We start from the raw sequence: 21,852 nt of genomic DNA on the forward strand, positions 1-21,852 counted from the left end.
AGATGACTGATGAAACTGAGACTCTGAATAGCACCTACTACCTCCTCAGCCACCCGGAACTTGCCTGGGGCATAATAAATAAAAAAACTTCCCCCCCAAAACCCTGCAACTAGTGGTCCAGCAGCCATGGCAGTGCCAGGAGAGGCAGAGCCTCCCCTGGCCTATTATACCCACCCCCATGGGTAAAAGTACACAAAAGACCAATTTCTATGGGGGGAGACCAGATTTCATGGTCTGTGATGCATTTTTCATGGCCGCAAATTTGGTAGGACCCTAGTCATAAGGTATTCTTGGCTGTATGGTACAGTGCTGCAGAGATCCTGACGAGAACTATGTATGCTAGTGTCCCCTCAGACATTTGTTTATGTTGTCTGACCTTATATGTACACCTGTGATACTTTCTGTGTCTATCTACATCCTCCACATCACAATATTAACAGAATTTTATGACTACAGCACTTTATATCCAGCCTAGTACATATCTGCTACTTCATTCCTGGGCCTCTTCACATGATCGTGCTAATGTTAAGATACGAACAAACATGGCCAAAACTCAGACGTGACTTTCATTGTAGTGCAAATTACACATGTATAAGCCAGCAGATGGTAGGTGCAGCTTACATTCACTTTTGAACACTCATGTACACAAAATGAATAATATATAATGTACACAACCATTACCTCCTTAGTTGGCTCACTGAAGGACCATGGGAGTGGCCAGCAAATTCATTTTCATTTGTGACTTGGGGGAAGGGAAGTGAAGGATTTGGACCTTGGTTTTCTTAGATGAAAGGTTGATGCATTAACTTGTTGCATCCAGACAGATTAAAAAATAAGTAACTTACTCCATTTAATATTTTTTGTTATAATGACGTTAGTGTATCAATAAAAAACAGTAAAGGAAGTATGACGTTCACAGTCCCAGAAATGCTGGATATTTAAAAAATACAAAGTTTCCTACTGAAATGTATCTGAATAGTCCATTACACAGAAGGTGTAAGAACACAAAACTATACAAAATGTTCAGTTAGTAAATTCATTAGGTCTTCAATGAGCTTTGTAACAAAGTCATGTTTTAAAGGAAGCGTTTTAGATCCACATTCTGCAGATAGATATGCCATTATAGTCCCTTGTGCTTACAGAATCCATTTGGCTTGGTATGTATTTAGTCCTTAGTAAAGGAGTTTGGCCCAGATCCCCAAAGGTTCTTAGATGCCTAAACCCTAGATTTAGGTACCACTGTGATCCACAAACTGCTGCTCAGCTGCCTCCTAGCCCTGTAGACACCCCGACTCACCAGACATCTAAACATTTGCTGTAAAAGTTCCCTAGGTGTCTAGGTTTCTGCGACTGAGTGCACGCACTGCTGCTTTGGGCAGGCATCCAAATGCCTCTCTCATGCCAAGCACTACCTAAGCATTCCCCACCTATCTCACCTGCAGGGCCCTGTCAGGCAGGCATGATCTGAGCACATCTACCTCTACACAAAACAGAGATGACCTCAGTTATAATCCTTAGCCTAGTGTTTAGGATACTCACTTCTGATGTGAGACACCCTGGTTCAATTCCCACTCTGCCTGATGATGATAAGGGATTTGAACGGGGGTCTCCAACCTCTCAGACAAGTGCTTCATCGGTAAAAAGTGGTTAGAGTAGAAATAATTTTACATTAGACATATAATTTAATTTTTTGTTTTATGTCCTTCAGCTAACTGCACAACAACCTGTTTTAATGGAGGAACCTGCTTCTATCTAGGAAAATGCATTTGTCCTTCAGGACTCGAGGGAAACCGTTGTGAAATTAGTGAGTCTCAGCTTTACATTGTTTCACTTAAACCAAGATTATTCCGGTTACAGTAGCTGGAAGATCAAGTGACACATTTCTGTGCTGACTGGCAGCTGGGGTTCTCAAACTGCTGGGGTTCTCAAACCCTCTAAGAGTGAGCCAGGCCTGTGTTTGCGATCTTCACAGCTGATGAGTATCAATTCATTGTTTGATCATCTCGTTTTCTGTTTGTTTGTTTTTTCAAACAAATCCATGAGTTTAGCAGCAACTCTTGTTACATGAGCGCTCAGTCAACACCATATGCATGTGCCAGGTCTACAGCAATTTACACTCCTTCATGTGAGATTAGAACTGAGCCTCTAGATTCTAAAAGCAGAGTATGGAGCTTGAAATATTAATTGGTATTGGGGGAAAGGGACATAGGACTGTACGGGGTGTCAGCTTCAGTTGAAAGTATTAAGTTACATTCACATGGCAGCTTGAAAACTTCTTGTCACAAACATCAATAGACTTGCTGTTTTCAGATGTTTAGCATCAAAGCCGTTCAAAATATTTCAGTCTTTAGTCAATTTAACTGTTCTGTGTAAAGGTGCAGGTGGAGAGCAGCTAGCCTGGGACAAAACTGGGACACCAGCTGTCAAACATTAGCTTAGCCTAAGATAAGAGTTTTCTCACAGCTCTGTTAAATTAGATTAATTTAGTAGCGACCCATGCTGGGATGGAGTGCCAGGGTTTTGGTTTTGAAAACATACACACAGCTTATACTTTTTGCATTGTATCCTTCTAACAACATTCAGTGCTGCATCTTTCTTGCCTTACTCATGCAGGTAATCTCAATGACTTCATTGGAACTATGCACATGAGTTAGGGGAATAGAGTTTGGCCTTATATTTGTAAGATTTTTTTTCTTTGAATGCTTAACATCAGTATAGACAGACAAGCAAATCAGTAGATCTCCAACAGACGTGAAATTTAACTCATCATCTCAATATACAGATGGAAATAAGGTCCAGCAAACAGTGCAGTAACAGAAGATAGTAATAAGTCAATTACTATACAATGAAAAAAGAATCAGAATGTGTTAAGACTTAAATTTGGCACAGTATTCGCATGTAGATAGGCGGGGTAATCTACAAAACATTCTTCTATCTTTATATGCTGTACAGATTGTTTTCTAGCAGCTTTTATCTCATTAAAATCAAAGTCAGTGGGAAGCATGAAGTTTTATTATTGTTACCCAAATGAACAAGTGGTCTTTCAACACTGTTATGGTATAAGTGTCTTTCCTCTCATTCTAATTTTATGGGCCAAACTCAGAGCTGTGTAAGCAGGTACAACTCCATTGATTTCCACTGCATTTGCATCTGCTTACATCAAGTCTGAATGTGACACCTTGGCACTCTCTCCTTCCTTCCCTCATTTGAGAAAAGATTGACCTTGATGGAATTTATCACATGAATATAATCCAAGCTTGACCCAAAGTGTGAGCAGTTCATACTTTTTGTCAGTGGCTTATGTTTTATTTTGTAATTCATATACTGAGCCGTAGTATAGAACGTGTAAATAAAGCTATTCCATTTAAACCGACACTAACATGGTATAAGAAACTAAATTCCTCTGTATTCTAAAACCTCCCGCTTGTAGGCTGGAAATCAGATCTCATGTAATCTGTCATTGCTGTGGCAACATCTTAAAAAAAAATAGGTCTTTCTAAAAGCACAATATTCAAGTTATATAGCAAGGCACCTGCCAAATCTGGATCTACCTGAAAGACGAATCACAAGTAGGACACTCCTCAGTCTTCATTCCTTTTTTTGTTTTAAAAGTGTATCTTGCTTGCTCCTTTAAGGTTGTGATGAAACTAGCCCTTCTCTTAATCTCCTTCTGGTGCACTATCATTAGTGCATCTGGACCACTGGTAGCCGCAAGAGCAACTCTAGTGTAGACCAGCCTCTGGAATTTTTAACCACAGTGTCATTTAACCTTACCCAGGGCAGGTGTAGGTGAGATGGGCCCTACTCCTGCAGAGACTTAGGTACACATGCAGGTTTACTCACATGAGTAGTCCCATTGACTTAGATGGAAATCCAGGTAGTAAATCAATTCCTATATAAAGAAAAAAGGATCAAAACATGTTAAGAACTAACTTGAAAATTCATTGACTTCAGTTAGGAGCAAGTAGAGTTATGCACATGCCTAGGTCTTTCTGGGATCAGGGCCATGGCTGTTGAAATGCCGATGGCTGCTGCCAGGCTGACTGCACTGCACCAGTACTAGTGCAACAGTGGGAGACTAAAAAGAAATGCTAGACCAGGCTTCTAACATCAGAGGAGAAACAAATCTCATTCCATTTCCTTAGATCCAGAGCCAGCTACATTCAGTCATGGAGGTTTCAGAATAAACAGGGGAAGAAAACCTTTGCATTAGGCAGAAAGCCATCTTCAGAGGATTGCAGAGTGGGTCCCCCCCCCCTTTATATTGTTTAAACATTTTGAGAGATCCTTTAATAGCTGAGTCCCTCTCTAAAACTCGTGGGAAATGTACTAACCGTAATTTGCAATACTAACAAGCATTCTCCAAGTCCTTCGGGTTTCTTCTTACTGTAGTTATACATTGTCTCTAATTACTGTTTCAGTCTGAGACGGGCGAGTAGTAATTTTCTTTTTTATTTCTTCTCCTCCTTGCACCAGCTGAGCTGTTCTTTTTCCATTTCCCAATCTTACTTTCTCTTCCACTAACAGATCTGTGCATAGCACAGCACATAGCATTTAGCTTTTGTTCCATTCCAAGAAGACATTTTAGCCCACAGTTAATCTGCAGGTATGTCTACACTGCAAAAAAGGGTGTGTTCTTCACTTGGATTAGCTAACCCGTGCTGGCTAATTTAGGTTAAAATAGCAATGAAAACATGGCAACTCAGCTTTTAACTTAGGTTAACAACTCAAGTGCAACCCAGGCTGCCCGATGGGTTAGCAGCTTGTGTTAAAGCCTAAGTTAAAAGTCAGGGTGCCATGTCTTCATGGCTATTTTAACTCAAGTTTCAGGCTGTCTGCAGACTCAGGTAGATGTCACTGCCTTGGTTACATTCAGTTCACATTTTCAAGCTTTTCTTCACAACCATGAAAGCTAGAACCATTTTTTAAACGAAAGCTTGGTTTCTGGAGCAGTAAATTGCAGCATGGAATGGATCCTGCAGCAAATTCTACAGCATCTACAGAGCACACAGGGTTCTGACTGTAAGGTGACAGGCCCAGCCAACCTATTTATTTCCTGCAAATACTTGCAACATTTGTTCAGTTCTGGAGCATCCTGTTGTTAAGGAAAGCCCTAACATCCCTCCCCTCTTTCTTCCATTTGTGCTCAGCTGCCTGGACCCTGAGGTCATATTCCTTGCAGCTAGCTGAAAAATGATGACAGTGACACTATGCTGAAGCTGCCCTAGGATGGTACAGAGAAATGGGCAGTACTCATAGAGGGCACACTGAATTCCCTCTTCAAAATCCCAGTGCTATGAGTGTAGCCAAAGTCTGTGTAGACACTCAGAGGCCATGCCCAGTTCTAGCCCAATTTTCAAGCTGCTTAAGCATGCATATAAATCTTTGGAAAACTAGACTTCCCATGCCCATAAGAAAGTGCCCCCCTACAGGATCTACTGCGTACACACAAGACTTTTTAACAATATGAGCCAATGAATATTTCAAACACAAAGTGTGTTTTTAAAACAGTTATCTTCCTCCCTCTCCCTGTAATTATTTTTGTATAAGTGGAGTACTAAGGCCATTGTTTTCATGTTTCCTATTTCTAGGCAAATGCCAACAGCCGTGTAGAAATGGAGGTAAATGTACTGGTAAAAATAAATGTAAGTGCTCCAAAGGTTACCAAGGAGATCTGTGTTCAAAGCGTAAGTACTAACTCTACTCAATCAATCCTTGTTATAAGATCATTGTGATAGCAATACAGTATCTTATTACTCAACATCAGCACTAACTATGTGTTGCCAGGGTAGCTCAGGTTAATTTACTTTGTGGACATGCTTCATTTATTGAAGTTATGGGGGTGGTTGTAAAACAAAACTTCTAAAAAACCACCACCAAACCTTTCAATAGTATGAGTTTCTTTAAAGCAGTAACACATCAGTATAATAAGCAAGTGTTTCTGGATAATAACATTTCAATTCTATGGTATTTCAAAATACCACTGAAAATCTACCTTTTCATGAATGTAAATATTATGGGCCTGATTCTTCTCTCCCTTACTGTCTTCATTGACTTCAATAGAGTTACTCCTGATTTGCACCAACATAAGGGAGTTAAATAAGGCCTTATTTCAGTAGTGGGGCAAGTTATTTTCAGAATTCTGCACAGTCAATTTAAAATATAGATTTACTGCTAGCGGCCTTGGCCATGCCAAAACTAACATTCTAAAGAATAGCAGGGAAAGCAACTATAACTTTATCTCAGAGTGAAATGTAAGGACGTTGAATTCATGTTCTCACTTGATTACAGCTGTCTGTGAACCTGGTTGTGGATCATATGGAACCTGTGTGGAACCTAACAAATGTCAATGCAAAGAAGGCTGGCATGGAAGACATTGCAACAAAAGTAAGTGAGAACAAAGCTCTGAGAATCCATACCGGAGCTTTTCACAGATCATCTTGCATCTATAAATGGCTGGCTCAAAGCTACTACACAATCACTAGAAACAAAACACTCTCCTTAGTTAATAATCCTTTAATTTTTTTTAAATGTATGCATAAAAATAATTATCCCAAACATTTTCAATACTTAAACTTTTTGTTGAACTGTATATTAATTACAAAAAAGGAATAAAACAATTCAAAACTACTCTACAGTGATTAACCTCACTTTTTTGCCTATTGGGAATTCTAAAATTTGGTACAGAGAAAATTTCTAGGTGACCTAATTTATGTTCTGCCCATGCGGTGAGACTGATTCAAACCCCACTGAAGTCAATGAGAATCTTGGAAAGTGCGCCCTGCTCTATCTGCTGTGCACACATTATACTCTAACAACATGATTCCCATTGACATCAGTGGGGCTTTGGATCAGGCTTTCAGAACATTGGATAGACATTTCTGTAAATAAAAATATATTACATAGGGGTTTAGAGCTGATTGGATTTTTTCAAAATTTCAGAGAAATAGACAAAGTTTTGGCAAAATCTTCCCTCCAATTTTCAGCCAACTTTAAAGCAGGTTAAAATTTAGGTGTGTGTAGGGGTGTTAATTGACTTTTTTTTTTTTTTACACCAGACTTAACGGTTCCAAAATGTGTTGATCTCAATGTTACATTTGTTGAAAATGATAATTTAATTGTTTTCCGCTTGCTGATCCATTTGACACCTAGTGCAACGTGTAGGCAACTGATGACTTCAGTGGAGTTAAACCAGGAATGAATTTATCCTCAAGATCTCCATATTTAATATACACTCTATTCCCAATAACAAGAAGTTATAAAATGACTTGAAATAGCAATTTAGATCCAGGTGACAAATTCCAATTCAGCCTTACACATCATAAAACACAGTACTATAACAGTAACAAATTGAAGTATTGAAAGCTTTTTGATACAACCATTCATAAGATATACGTTTGCTGTAAACATTATTAGTTTGCTATCAGTAGTTAATTTGAAAAGTGGCAGAGAAAAAATTAGCATATTTGTTACGAGTATAAGCTGCTCCTTATTATTATATAGTAAAAATGAAAATTTCAGAACAATTTATTTTTAATGCCATATGCTTAATAAATTCATCAGACATTGTACATGATAGTACAAATTGAACTAAAATAATTGTAAATAATGTTGACTAGATGATCATAATGGTCCCTTCTGACCTAAATATCTATGAATCTATGTCTGTGATCCATTGGGTAGAGAAAGGTGTGCATGTTAAAATGTATCCGAGAATAACTGAGTGTTTTTATAAAGCAAAAACATACTCTGACAGGAATGAGTTATGGTTTAAAATTAAGGCTTTGGGAATCAGTTTAGAAGATGTCGGATTGTATATTTGTTTCCCTAACTATGCCATTCACCGACAAAAGAATAAATTCTTCAACACGTACAACAGACACAGTATAGCTAAAAATCAAGTATCTGGAAATCAATATCCATTTTAATGCCATCTTTTTGTAACACATCTGTAAAGTTAACCTACCAGCTAGCAAGGGAGCATTTTTGCATTGTCAATACACGTACATTTTACTGCTCCCAGAGCAGCACAAAATGTGTACCATGCCTGCATGGTACAAGGATTCTGTATTCGCACATTAGTGTCGGCTCCAAGGGCTTTGAAGTCCTCGTTAATAAATACGTTGGTTTAAAGACTGGCAGTAGTCCTGCAGTTCTTAGTTAGGCAAAACACCTTTTGCAGTCATCGGGGGGGCCACCTGGGTAGAATTCACCTCTGTATTACGAGCCTAAGTAGAACTTACTGAAGCTATGCATAAGAAGGGCCGCCTGGGGGGGTGGGGTGGGGTAAGTGGGGCAATTTGCCCCGGGCCCCCACGAGAGTTTTCGGCAGCAGGTCCTTCAGTGCCGCCGAACAAACCCAGAGTGAAGGACCTGCCGCCACGTCTTCCGCTCTGGGTCTTCGGCAGCAATTCGGTGGCGGGGGGGTGCCAAATTGCCCTGAAGACCTGGAGCAGAAGGACCCCTCCACCAAAGACACCAGGCCCCCTGAATCCTCTGGGCGGCCCTGTGCATAGGGCCCTTTGTGCTTGAGTTCATTTTACTCTGCAAATAAAACCAAGTATCTCTCAGTCAGACTCACGTTTAATTTCAAAGAAAGAAAAAATGTAGCTACTTCCGGGGTGACTTCATTGGCTGTGAAAGTCAATGGCTATAAAACAAAGATTAAAATAATCCCCACAATTTAAACCTGTGGTCCCCAAACTGTGGGGCACACCCCCTAGGGAGTGCTGAGGAACGTTCAGAGGGGTGGAGAGCAGGGCCCGGGCCAGCCCCCACAGAAGGCGGGGAGGGAGCACCACCCAGCCCTGCTCTGCCCCCAGGCCAGCTCCGCCTGTAGTTTCACATCCTCCTTCATCCCCAGTTCAGCCCCATGCTATGCCTTCAGCCCAAGCTCCTCTGCTGAGCCAGCTGTGCTGTAATGGAGGAGGGGGCATGGACAGATTCCATTACTGGTAAGGGGGGGCGGGTCACAACAGGAAAAGTTTTCGCACCACTGATTTAAAAGTTACAGGCGCAGTTGGAACAAATGGCTTCTCAGTACAACAGTATTCTTAAAGAGAAGTGGTAAAAAAATAAAGCAAACCTGAAATTCAGTTTTTAAGTCATGTCCTCTTGAGGTTTTGTAATTAGATTTGTAAATGAAACTGTAAACAAATAGTTACAACTCTAATCAATTTGATAGTCTTTAAGGTGCCACAAGTACTCCTTTTCTTTTTGCAGTTACAACACTGATACTGATACTGAAACTGGGATAAAAAGTAACAAAGAATCTCAAATCCTTAATTTATTTTTCTGGGTGTTTGTTGCTGCCATTCTCGTTTTCTTTGTATTTGGCTTTAAAACGAAGTAAAGTGCACATAATTAACACACGTTCTCCACCGAGATTTTTATGCCCAGCAAACCAATAATACCACTTTAAAGCTCACCTCTAATGGCAGCCTTTGACTCTCTGTCCATCAAACATGAGTTGTTCATGTGTGACTCTAGCACAGTATCATAGCCCTAAGTATACTTGTAGTGCAGTGATTCTGTGATAAGGAAGCCTTACGGTAAAAGCCAGAGAGCCGGCATCCTGTCGCGATTAACTTTTTGTCTTATGGCACCCATTTTTTCCTGTGGGGACCTGTGTGATGTGTATTAAAATTCCCTACATTCCCATGGGAAAAACTTCTTTAGTTTGAAATGTTAACAGTGAACCAGGAGTCTGCTTTTGTAGTTTCTTTCTCAATTTTTCAGGGTATGGAGCCAGCATTATGAGTGCCCTGAGGCCGACAGACCCCAAGCACAGACAGCACACGCCTTCACCTAAAAAGGCTGAAGAGAGGCATGTTCCACCCGAATCCAATTATATCTGGTGAACTCAAACATCTGAAACGTTTTATGTTACACAAAGTTCATAGCCTTCATTAACCTTTCATGTGTTGAATGTTAAAATGCTGTTCATTACAGTTAAGATTACTGGCCTGAATTTTATTAGCTTCATTATAAACCACTGAGCTGATATTTACTATTCCTTTTAAGTTTTATAAATCCTTCTTTAGCACGATTATATAGGCTTCTTGTTTCAGTGCTTTGGACAGTGTTTTGTACTATATTTCAGTAATGTTTAAACTTTCCTTTTTGATTATGTAGCTGCAAATATTTTCCAAAAATGAAACAATATCCAAGTGAAGCATTTTGTAGAAGCTGCCCTGGGTTGGTCTGATGATTAGAGAGTTTGCCTAAGCAACAGTCAGGGTTGGTTTTGCATTGTTACTATCATGTACTTAGAACAATTACAAAAAAGTTTCCTAATTTAAAAAAAACCTCAATACAACAATATCGTAGGTCATAACAATTTTGCAGTGCTCTGTATTAAATATACACTATGTCATTTGAACAATATAATATATTGTAAACAAAGTAGAACTATAATGTATGAACTTTTTGCATTGGCTTGAAGCAATATAATATATTGTAAACAAAACAGCTCTTATGTAATAAACTTTTTATACTGATGGTTATGTACAAAATAAAGATGCTGCTTTAGTTTTTTGAGGGCGTGGTCTGTTATAATTTCACTAGTGACATGTTGAAGGGATGTGAGCTCTAGGGCAGTTGGATGCCACTTCTAAAAAATAGAGAAATCACCCCAACTCTTCTTTTTTCACTGATTTCCCCCTCCCCAGATATTGGTACATCATCCCTGACAGATAGTATTTTACCCTGGGGCTTATAAAAATACTTCAAAAGAGCACATTTTTGCATTTGGAAAGGAGGAGATGGCAACAAATGGCAGATTCCACAATAATTTCACAGGATCTCTCAAGAGAATGTTCATGTTATCTCCCTGCACTGCAAACTATGGATGCTGAACACTGGTCCGTGCAATTACTACACGCCATGGATTTTCAGGAACTAAGTATAAACGCTGCTCAGGGAAGTGGGTTTAAGATCACTGTGTTTGCCATGTGCTTCTCTCCTTGTTTATGGTTACAGGATAGTGTTTTTGTTTTAAATTGGAAACAAATGAACAGATATCTATTCTCTCCCTTCCTCTCTACATCACACACATGCGTGGTATACAGAGCTTAACCGCATAGGCCGTGATCATGTCCCAAAGATCCATGTGTTAATAAAAACAATAGGGCGTGAGTCTCATTAACATTAAGGTCCCTTTGCATCACGCTGGCAGCGTAAAGGGGCCTTAGTGTAAATGGGGATCTGGCCCAGTAGAATAGAAATACCAATACAGATTTAGCTTGTTGGGATCATAATTAGTGCTCTACCTTGCAAGCACAGGGTCTGGATATAAACACTTGGGCAGCTTTAATTTGTACTTCAGTTTCCTTTAGGATGGGCAACTTATGAGTAAATGGTTCGTCCCTGATGACACCTCTTTGTTAAGAGACTAGGCCCACGTATTCTGTTGTGCTCAAAAAGTGAGCAAGACATGGGTGCCTCGTTATATGCCCCTGGCTCATCAGAGAGCTTGCAATGTGAGATAGTTACAAAACAATGCCATTTGGGGCTGTATACATACAGAATCATATGAAACATAGGCACAGTACCTCTCTGTACTGCCTTTGTTCTGCGCACCTGAACGTCTGAAAAAGATGTCGGTACATTAGAGGCTAAGATTAACAGACAGGAGGGATTGATTCATGATGGAAGAACTATAGCAGCTCTTACTTAGGCAACACTCCTGTACATGGATGAGTAAGGACTGTAGGATCAGGCCCATTTATTGTCCGTCTTCATGAGTTAACTCCTCCTGCCTAGTAATATATAGGGTGTCAAAAATCAGTTTCACACTTCTTGACACAGAGTGTAGCCTGCTGGAGATGGAGAACAGAAAAAACATGTACAACAGTAGCAGTGCAGAAAGGGCAACAAAAATAATTAGGGGTATAAAACAGCTTCCCTATGAACCGAGATTAAAAAGACTGGGACTGTTCACATTAGAAAAGAGACAACTAAGTGGGGGCTATCACAGCGGTGTAAAAAATCATGAACAGTGTGGAGAAAGTGAATAAGGAAGTGTGATTTACTCTTCACATAACCAGGGGTCACCCTAAGAAATAACCAGGCAGCAGGTTTCACACAAACATAAGGAAGTACTGCTTCACACAGTCAACCTGTGGAACTCATTGCCAGGGGATGTTGTGAAGGCCAAAAGTATAACTGTGTTAAAAAAAGAATTAGATAAGTTCATGGAGAACAGATCGATCAATGGCTATTAGCCACCATGGTCAACGAAGCAACCCCATGCTCTAGGTGTCCCTAAACCTCTGATTAGTAGAAGCTGGGACTGGACAACAGGGGATGGATGACTCACTAATTGCCCTGTTCTGTTCATTGCCTCTGAAGCCTCTGGCACTGGCCACTGTTGGAAGACAGGATACTGGGCTAGATGGACCTTTGGTCTGACCCAGTATGGCTATCCTCATGTGCATAAAGGTAAAGAGCAGAGCAGCTGGGCATAGGAAAAGATGCAGTACTCCAGTTCCCACTGCAGAAGAACTTCCCCACCATGCTGATGTGATGCCAGAGCTCTCAACAGCAACAGAGAGCCGCTAAAGGCACATGGCCATGTGTGCACACCTCAACCCACCCTCTAGCTGCAGGAACACAGACGGAACTCCTTGCCGGCTAGTCCCTTAGACTGTAATCCTGCTATGAACAGGGATGTATCTGTAAACTCCTCTGCAAGGCAAACTCTCCCCATGGCATACAGCCTTGGCTCCAGAGCAGCCGGAAGACCTCCCCACTTCCTGGAGGCTACTGACTGTGGTGACATAAATGTTCCTTTTAAAAAGCTGGCCACTGTACGAAAGAGGTACAGACAGTACAAAATTCCCCTAGTGCCCTGCCAGTCTGTGTTAGCCTCAGCCAGAGCTAGAGCGCCCAGCTGTGGGGGGTGAGAGCAGAGTGCAGGCTCTGCTGCCATTCAGTCCTGGGCTTTTCATAAGCCACCCTCTTAAAATTCAAAACAGACCAAAAGATGGGAAGTAGAGTGGGAGAGGAAAGTGATAATGTCGAGCACAACAGTGGTCATTGCCCGGGGGGAGGGAATGTTTTGGGGAAATGATCTGAGGCTTTTTTTAACGAAGTGAAGAAAGACTGAGCGGCAAGTGGTGTCCAAACACAAATTCCTACCAGATCAAAGCTCTAGGAGGCGGTCCTATAGCGGGACTTATAAGCAGTGCTTTAACAATCAGCACTACCAGTTTAAAGCCAGTCCCTCACGTCTTAGATAACTTGTGTGAAGGCAGAGGGAAAGGACACCATGATTGGTTAAACCCTGCTGCTCTATTCTGAACAAGCTGCAACAGATGGCTAACAGCCTCGTGACCCCAGGGCATATGTTGCTGCTGCAAGGTCATCAGGGCCTAAAAATAAGGTTTTAGAGGAGAGAGTTTAGTATCACACCTGACTCATGAACTTGCCATGGAAATTGTAAAAGTACAGATTAAAGGAACATGAAAAGTACCTAGACAATTAAAATGTTTTTTCCTCTTCATTTAAGTAGTCTATAGTGAAAAAATTATTCTGTGCAAGTTTAATTAAAGAATTTAAGTCCAGATTTAAGGTTTTATTAGGTTTTGCACTTGTCTACACAACGTCTATGGTACGTAGACTGTGTTAGGGTATAACAGGGTAAAAAGCTGTTGATGGAACGAGTTCCAACTCCTACATTTCACCAGGTCGTCCCCAGCAATTACAAATAAGACCCTTCATTCCACATCATGCCATTGTGCATGTGGTATATTCCACACATTTGACAGAAAACCTGTTTTAGAACTAGTTGCGAGAGCTTTAATAAAAAACAAACCAGTGACCCTATCTGTCATAGCCTGCTACCTACACATTCAGATTTCATTGCACCACAAGTCCAGCTGCACAGCCCTGAGAGGAAGAGAAACTACTAAATAAAAGAAACAGCTAAAGAGTATGTAAAATAGCTTTCTATAGATAATGCTACTGCAGTTTCAAAGTCCAGGATCTTGTGACGTACCAGGGCTAAGCCAAATAAGCACCACAGCATTAGAAATGAGTGGTAGTAAACACACTACTCCCGCTCCTCAGCCCCCTCCGCAGCTCCCCCCTTGCCTGCCAAATCACAGCTGAGTATGTCATCCATGTCTTGAAGACTCAGCCCAATCAAACCCCCACCTACGTCTCTGCTTCTCTCATCGCATCCTAACTTCTGTGATGCCAGTCTCCCACTCATGTCCTAGTTCTTCAGTCCATGCCACCTTTCTTGCATGGAATAACCTGTCACCCAGTGTGTCTAGCTGCCTCCAATGCTTGACTCAGATCCCTGCGGAAATCCATTTGTCCTGTGGGGATCACAACTGTAACCTCACGTCAACATCACCCCATCACCTCCTCATACAGACATGCATGCTAAGCCAGCTGAGTCTCCCAGGGTATTTTTCTCTGTTTTAGGTTGTAATCTCATCGGGGCAAGGCTTATGGGCCAGATTTGCAAAGGTATTTACTTAGCTGCCTAAAGATGCAGATTGGTGCTTGGTAGGCGTTTAAAAAGAGGCCAGGGCAAACTCCTATTGATTCCAACTGGGCGCTTTTGGAAAAAATCGACTAGGCAGCTACTGCATCTTTAGGTACCTGAAACACCTTTACAAATCTGGCCTCATGTCGTTACCTGCATCTTGCACAGTACAAAGCACGGGCGCCACTTAAGTAAGAACCCTAAAAATAAAGTTAAAAGATTGATACTAATGCAACCAGTTCCAGCCCAGCTGGTTTGTAAGACACTGGCTCCTAAAACGTTCAGTTGTCTAAAACTGAATTTTGACTTCCTGCTCTTTAGCTGGGGGTGGGTGGCGAATGCTAGAGGTATGTATGTATCTATGGGCAAGGGGGTGGTAGGAATGTGACGTTTGTGAGAATGAAGGGAACACTTTAGTGACAGGCCCATTTTTCATATAGAAGTGGTGATCTGAAAACTGCCCAGAGGGTTGGAATGATAGATGCATTCCCAGGTGAAATGGGCAAGAAACTGTAAATGCAATGAACACGTGAGTCTGCTGTTTATGACACGGCCATGGCCAGGCCCCACTCCCCCCCCCCCCCCCCCGCCCTCCCCAGATGTGCAGCTTTTGAAAAGGAGAATTTTAAAAGTGTTGAATTACTACTAACCAAAAGAACCATCCTGGCATTTCAGCCATGGGCATTTTCAGTGCAGTTGCTAAAGAGCTCCTATAAATTATGTTCATAAAAATGATGAACACTTATTACTTCAGACTGAAACACTTTTGCTGTTGCTCCCAAAGCATTAAGTGCTCCTTTTTTGAATTTCACCAGTGCCTTGTGCTAGTGGAAAAGTCATTCACCATAAATGGAGCATGATTGTTACCCAAGAAAAGTTCTCAACGTCGTCCAGTGTGTGTACAGTACCACAAAATAGTTCCTAACTAAAAGAAATCACTCACATGCAAATATGTACGCATAACCTTTGACAACATTAACACAAAGCCAGCCTCTGACATATTCTATTTCATACAGCCCATAACACACTTCCTCTTAAAGTTAAGACCTGAGGCTGCAATGTTTTTTTAGAAGGATTTCTATGGTGCATATCCAAAAACATTTCCATGTATCAAAATTATGAGATTTTGGGAACCCAAAGGAAAATAAAAGCTATCTTTCAGACTAGCAGCCGTGTTAGTCTGTGTCCGCAAAAAGAACAGGAGTATTTGTGGCACCTTAGAGACTAATAAATTTATTAGAGCATAAGCTTTCATGGGCTACAGCTCATTTCATTGGATGCATAGAATGGAACATATAATAAGATATATATACATACAGAGAACATGAAAAGGTGGAAGTTGCCATACCAACTCTAAGATGCTAATTAATTAAGATGAGCTATTATCAGCAGGAGGAAAAAATTTTTTGAAGTGATAATCAAGATGGCCCATTTCAGACAGTTGACAAGAAAGTGTGAGGATACTTAACATGGGGAAATAGATTCAATTTGTGCAATGACCCAGCCACTCCCAGTCTCTATTCAAGCTCAAGTTAATGGTATCAAGTTTGCAAATTAATTCTAGTTCAGCAGTTTTTGTTGGAGCCGGTTCTTGAAGCTTTTCTGTTGCAAAATTGCCACCTTTAAGTCTGTTACTGAGTGACCAGAGAGGTTGAAGTGTTCTCTTACTGGTTTTTGAACGTTATGATTCCTGATGTCAGATTTGTGTCCATTTATTCTTTTGCGTAGAGACTGTCCGGTTTATCTCCTGCTGATAATAGCTCATCTTAATTAATTAGCCTCTTAGAGTTGGTGTGGCAACTTCCACCTTTTCATGTTCTCTGTATGTATATATATCTTCTTGCTATATGTTCCATTCTATGCATCGATGAAGTGGGCTATAGCCCATGAAAGCTTATGCTCAAATAAAGTTGTTAGTCGCTAACGTGCCACAAGTACTCCTGTTTTTTTAAAGATATCTGACATTTGTTGGCTAAATTTAGCAGCGGCAGTCTGCAGCTTATCAGCTTGTCTGTCACCAGTAGTTCCACTAAATCACCTGGAATCCCTATAGAAGAATTCTATTGGGGCGATGGAAACAATTTTGTCAGTAGACAAGAAATTATTAAAAATCTCTTCCATTATCTTTGGGGGGTAGAAAGTGCATGTATGAGAAAATCAATTAAAAAAACACCAAAGAACTGAATTAATTAAGACATACATTCAGAAAAAGGGACCGATGTTTTAATAACATTTGGGAAAGATTTGTAGTTGGTAGCATTGCCAAAAAATGTAAGCTAGTGCATTTACAACAGTGATGTGGGATTCAAGCTACTACTTCCTTGGAACTTTACACCTTTATGTCTCCACTCCAAAATCTCGGCCTGCAATACAGTCTTGGAAATTGAAAAATGGGAGATATTCACTAAAAGGTGTCTCCAGTAAATTGCTTCATATTTAAAACATCTGCATTATCATCCCGTTATGCCCTGCTGTTCATCAAGAGTCTGATCTTCTCTATCCAAGAATATACTGAGCTAAGAGACAGATGTGTCCATTTGGCCAGAGATAGCCACTGGGCTGTAAAAACACTTTCATCCTTATGAGTACAGTGCCTTTTTGCACTGTTGCCTTCAGGGAAACCCTACACAAACTGATTGTAAATTAACTGCAAAGCAGCAGATGAGGCTCACTCCTGTATAATTATTTCCATTTTTAACCAAACTGGTGCATGTCTGACCATGAATAATTATTTTCCTCTGTCAGAGACACAGCTAGTTAACGCAGGTGTTTGTGTTCTAGCTGCCATAGCCCCCATCTTTAAAGTGTGGAAGAGAAATGATCCAAGTTCTATAGATACCTAATCTGGATTGACTTAGCATTCAAAAAAATTACAAGAGATGGTTGCGTTTCCCTAAGATATTCGGACACAACTGCCATTAAAATGAATAACAATGAGGTGTCCAAAAGGCACAGGTAGCTTTACAAATCTTAGCCAGCCTCCTGGGCAGACCAAAAAATCTTATTTCTTGAGGAACAGGCAAAGTTTGGGAGAGGGCTGAGCTACTGCATTTCAACCATTTCATTTTCAAATCAACAGCTCCACACTAGGAAGCTTTAAGCAGCAAAGCACATTTATCTAAGGGACTAATAGGTCCCCAGTACTGTCAAATATATCTTTAATGTATCTTTGATATATTCACCTTCACAACACCCCTATGAGCAGGGAGGTGTGATGGACTTCCCCGAGGTGCAACCTGGAACTGGGGTACCGCTGAGCCCTCTGGCATACCAGTCTGGGTCCCCCTCACACTGTGAGACTGTGACAAGCTGCAGTCCTCTCCAGGACTTGCACTTACACAGCCATACACTAACAGGGACACACCCAGCTGCAGGTACATGAATGCTTTCACTAGCTATTCATGAGCCAACAATAGAGAGGCTCCAGCCAGTCCCACACAGCTCCCCAGCCTAGGACCTCAGAACTATACTATTTTGTCCTGGTCAAAAGCCTGACAAGTATACATTTATTACCCAGTCCATCCGTTCCCCGATGTGGAGAGGACAATGCACCAGCCCCTGTTCCTGAGCAGATTTCCCTTTTGTACTTCAAACAACACACTATTTTAGGTAAAAAATATAAAACAGATGTATTAACTACAGAAAGATAGATTTTAAGAGATTATAAGTAATAAATGTACAGCTGAAAGTAGATTACCTAAGAAACAAAACAAAACTGCAATGTAAGTTCTATAAACTAGACAGGATTTGAATTAAGTAGTGTCTCACCCTGATGGTAGAAACAGTCCACTACTCTTCCATACACAGGCTGGAATTCTTTCTTTCCCGCCTCAGACCCCCTTCTCCAGTTCAGTCTTTGTTCCTAAGGTGTTTCCAGGTGTTGTGTTGTAGGGGGAGTGAAGCCCTGTGATGATGTCCCTTTTATAGCTTCTTCCATGTGGAGGAAATTTCATTCTTCCAAGCAAAGTCCCCAGCAGAGTTTGTGGAAAAATACAAGCACAAGATAGTGTCCAATATTACATGATCTAGTCACATACCCTTGCATGCTTCAAGAAGTCTTAGCAGCCATTATTCATAGACTGGCTGAAGTGTCCCCAGGAAAGCCCATCCGGCGAGGATAAGCTTCTTCTATGGCCTATTGTGTTTCTTAATGGGCCATTACTTTGAATGGTTCATCCACAATGTGCTGGCTAGACTGGATGCAAACTGCCTTGTGGGTGTCACTCCAGGAGCAAACACATTTATATCATGGTACATAGTCAATATTTAATATTCATAACTTCAGATACAACGACAGCACGTACAATCCAACAGGATATTAATGTTTAACAGATGAAGACTTTTAGAATGATACCTAACAAGGCATACTGTGCATAAAACATATCATAATCATATCACCTGGTAAATATGGGGGTGCTAGGGTAGGTCACAGAAGGAAGTACTTCTATCCCTATTTTAGAGATGGGGAATTAAGGCCCAGACAAACTAAGGTAACACAAAGTCTGTGGCAAAGTAGAGACTCAAACCCAAGTCTCCAGTCAACACCCTACCCACAGGCAGGGGTGGCAGGTTTGTAGAAATTTTGGTGGTGCCCAGAACCCGCTCCCCCCGCAACTCTGCCCCCACCCCCACCTGCCTAAGGCTCTGGGAGGGAGTTTGGGTTGGGGGTAGAGGTCTGGGCTGCAGGCTCTGGGCTGGGGCAGGGGATTGGGGTGCAGGAGGGGTGCAGGGTGCAGGCTCTGGGAGGGAGTTTGGTTGCTGGGTGCAGGCTCCGGGCTGGGGCAGCGGGTGGGGGTGAGGGCTCTGGGATGGAGTTTGGGGATGGGAGGGGGTGCGGAGGGAGGGGGTTCAGGGGTGAGGGTTGTGGTGGGGCTGGGGATGAGGGGTTCATGATGCAGGACGGGGCTCAGGGCTGGGGCAGAGGGTTGGGGTGCAGGGGGGTGAGGGGTCCGTCTGCAGCTGGGGATGAGGGGTTTGGGTGTTGGAGAGGCTCAGGGCTGGAGCAGAGGGTTGGGGTGCAGGGGGATGAGGGCTCTGGCTAGGGGTGCAGGCTCTGGGGTGGGGCAGGGCTGGGGATGAGTTTGGGGTGGAGGCAGGCTGCCCCGGGGCTGGGGCCAGAGTGGAGGACTCCCCTCAGACCTCTCCCCACCAGCAGCAGTGAGCTCTGGGGGAGGGGGCCCCCCATCCCCAGCAGCACACTCACCCCACACCATTGTCACTGCACATGCTCCTAGGGCCCCTCTCAGGTCCAGGAAGCCCCCTTGCCTCCTCTGTGGTGGGTGCCGGGGTGGGGTTGCCACCACGTGTGCGCCTCCTCCCCTGCTGCTGCCCTTCACTGTAGCCTCACTGGCGGCTGGAGATGGGGCGCCCCTTGTCCAGTGTGGGGCAGGAGTAGTGAATGTGGGCGGGGGGGGCCCTGTGCTGGTGAAGGGTCCCGCCGTCAAAAGGAAGGGTCTGAGGCAGAAGGGCAGGGGCAGGGGCAGGGAAGGGCAAGCTGGATGTGAGGGCACTAGAACCCTGCGGCGGCAGTTCATGCCGGGAGCCAGCAGAGCAGAGCCAGCGTGGAGCTACAGGGGGGAGGCAGGGGTCGCTCCAGGACCCGGGGGAGGCGCGCGGGGGCAGCAAGTGGGGCTGGGGGACACTCTGGGGAGGTGGGGGGGGGGCGGCAGGCAGGGCCGGGGGAGAGACCTGGCCCCAAACATTGGTGGAGCCGGGCCCCCGGGCCCTGAATATTGCTGGAGCCCGGGAACCATGGGCCCATACAACTCGCCACCCCTGCCCACAGGGCCACCCTTCCTCTCATTACAGTCATACTGGCTGCTCAGAGTTTGAAACAAAATAGAAACAAGATATGTGGGAGGAGTTTGAATGGCTCTCAGACACCCACAGCTCTCTGTCTTTGTGGTATGAGTTCCATGAATGATTATTTGACACTCTCTCCAGTACTGTGTAGTTTATAACTCGGGAATGGTGGTTGAGTCACCCGCTTTTGAACAAGACTATCCTATTCACAGTGGGCAACCTAGTATCTCCTTGGTAGCGTCAGGGAAGATAAAATCAGAGCAGTGAAAACATTCAACTCCTATAGTAGGAGACAAAGCAGAAAAATAGATCATTGGCATTAGCATTCTGTGGAGTCCCAAAGCAAAGATGAGATAACAGGCTAGCATCACCGTCCCTGGGGAACCAAAATACTGATGCTTCAGTCTGGGATGAACTAATATTGTAACTTTTGTTTTAGTACCTTTTTAAAAAAATAGTCTCACTTGCCTGTTTCTATGGTATGGTGATGGCTAAGTGACAAATTTTATACTGTTGCCCTAACATGTCTACATTCTATACAAAGTGATCTCAACAAAACTTGTGAGTTTTGCTTGACTGTCTTTTTCAATATGATACAGAATCCCCCACTGTCCGAAAATTGCTTTTCCTGTCCTAACTCAATTGTGGATAGATAGCACCTCTTAAGATTCACTTAAACCCTTAAAATAGGGCTTAAGAGATGCACAGGGCATGTGCTGGCCCTCTGCACAAGGTGAATTCCACTCACAACAAAGACTATGTGCTTAATTGGAGAGAGTCCAGCGAAGGGCAACAAAAATGATTAGGGGACTGGAACACATGAGTTATGAGGAGAGGCTGAGGGAGCTGGGATTGTTTAGCCTGCAGAAGAGAAGAATGAGGGGGGATTTGATAGCTGCTTTCAACTACCTGAAAGGGGGTTCCAAAGAGGATGGCTCTAGACTGTTCTCAATGGTAGCAGATGACAGAACGAGGAGTAATGGTCTCAAGTTGCAGTGGGGGAGGTTTAGATTGGATATTAGGAAAAACTTTTTCACTAAGAGGGTGGTGAAACACTGGAATGCGTTACCTAGGGAGGTGGTAGAATCTCCTTCCTTAGAGGTTTTTAAGGTCAGGCTTGACAAAGCCCTGGCTGGGATGATTTAACTGGGAATTGGTCCTGCTTTGAGCAGGGGGTTGGACTAGATGACCTTCTGGGGTCCCTTCCAACCCTGATATTCTATGATTCTATGATTCTATGATTTGTACTTTAAATAAAGTTTGTGATTACAGTAGAACCTCAGAGTTACAAACACCAGAGTTATGAACTGACCAGTCAATCACGCCCCTCATTTGTAACTAGAAATACCAATCAGGCAGCAGCAGAGACAAAACAGCAAGCAGATACAGTGCAGTACTGTGTTAAACATAAACAACTAAAAAAATAAAGGAAAAGATTTGACAAGGTAAGGAAACAGTTTCTGTGCTCATTTCATTTAAATTAAGGTGGTTAAAAATAGCATTTTTCTTCTGCATAGTAAAGTTTCACAGCTGCATTAAGTCAATGTTTAGTT

At 42.5% G+C, this 21,852-nt stretch overlaps 1 protein-coding gene across 2 annotated transcripts in view; it reads left to right on the forward strand.

Moving 5' to 3' along the window:
* Positions 1 to 10,446, forward strand: part of WIF1 (WNT inhibitory factor 1) — a 54,942-nt gene extending 44,496 nt beyond the window's left edge. The window contains exons 7-10 of one of the 2 annotated variants that reach the window (XM_073331494.1): positions 1,709 to 1,804; positions 5,592 to 5,687; positions 6,292 to 6,387; positions 9,739 to 10,444. In XM_073331494.1, coding sequence (XP_073187595.1) covers positions 1,709 to 1,804; positions 5,592 to 5,687; positions 6,292 to 6,387; positions 9,739 to 9,860 — 410 coding nt within the window. In that variant the 3' untranslated portion in view covers positions 9,861 to 10,444. Of the gene's footprint in view, positions 1 to 1,708; positions 1,805 to 5,591; positions 5,688 to 6,291; positions 6,388 to 9,738 lie in introns of both variants that reach the window. The other variant, XM_073331486.1, reaches the window with a different exon arrangement.
* Positions 10,447 to 21,852: the final 11,406 nt, after the last annotated feature.

The sequence above is a fragment of the Lepidochelys kempii genome, chromosome 1, assembly GCF_965140265.1.
Source record: "Lepidochelys kempii isolate rLepKem1 chromosome 1, rLepKem1.hap2, whole genome shotgun sequence".
NCBI classification, from domain to species: Eukaryota; Metazoa; Chordata; order Testudines; family Cheloniidae; genus Lepidochelys; species Lepidochelys kempii.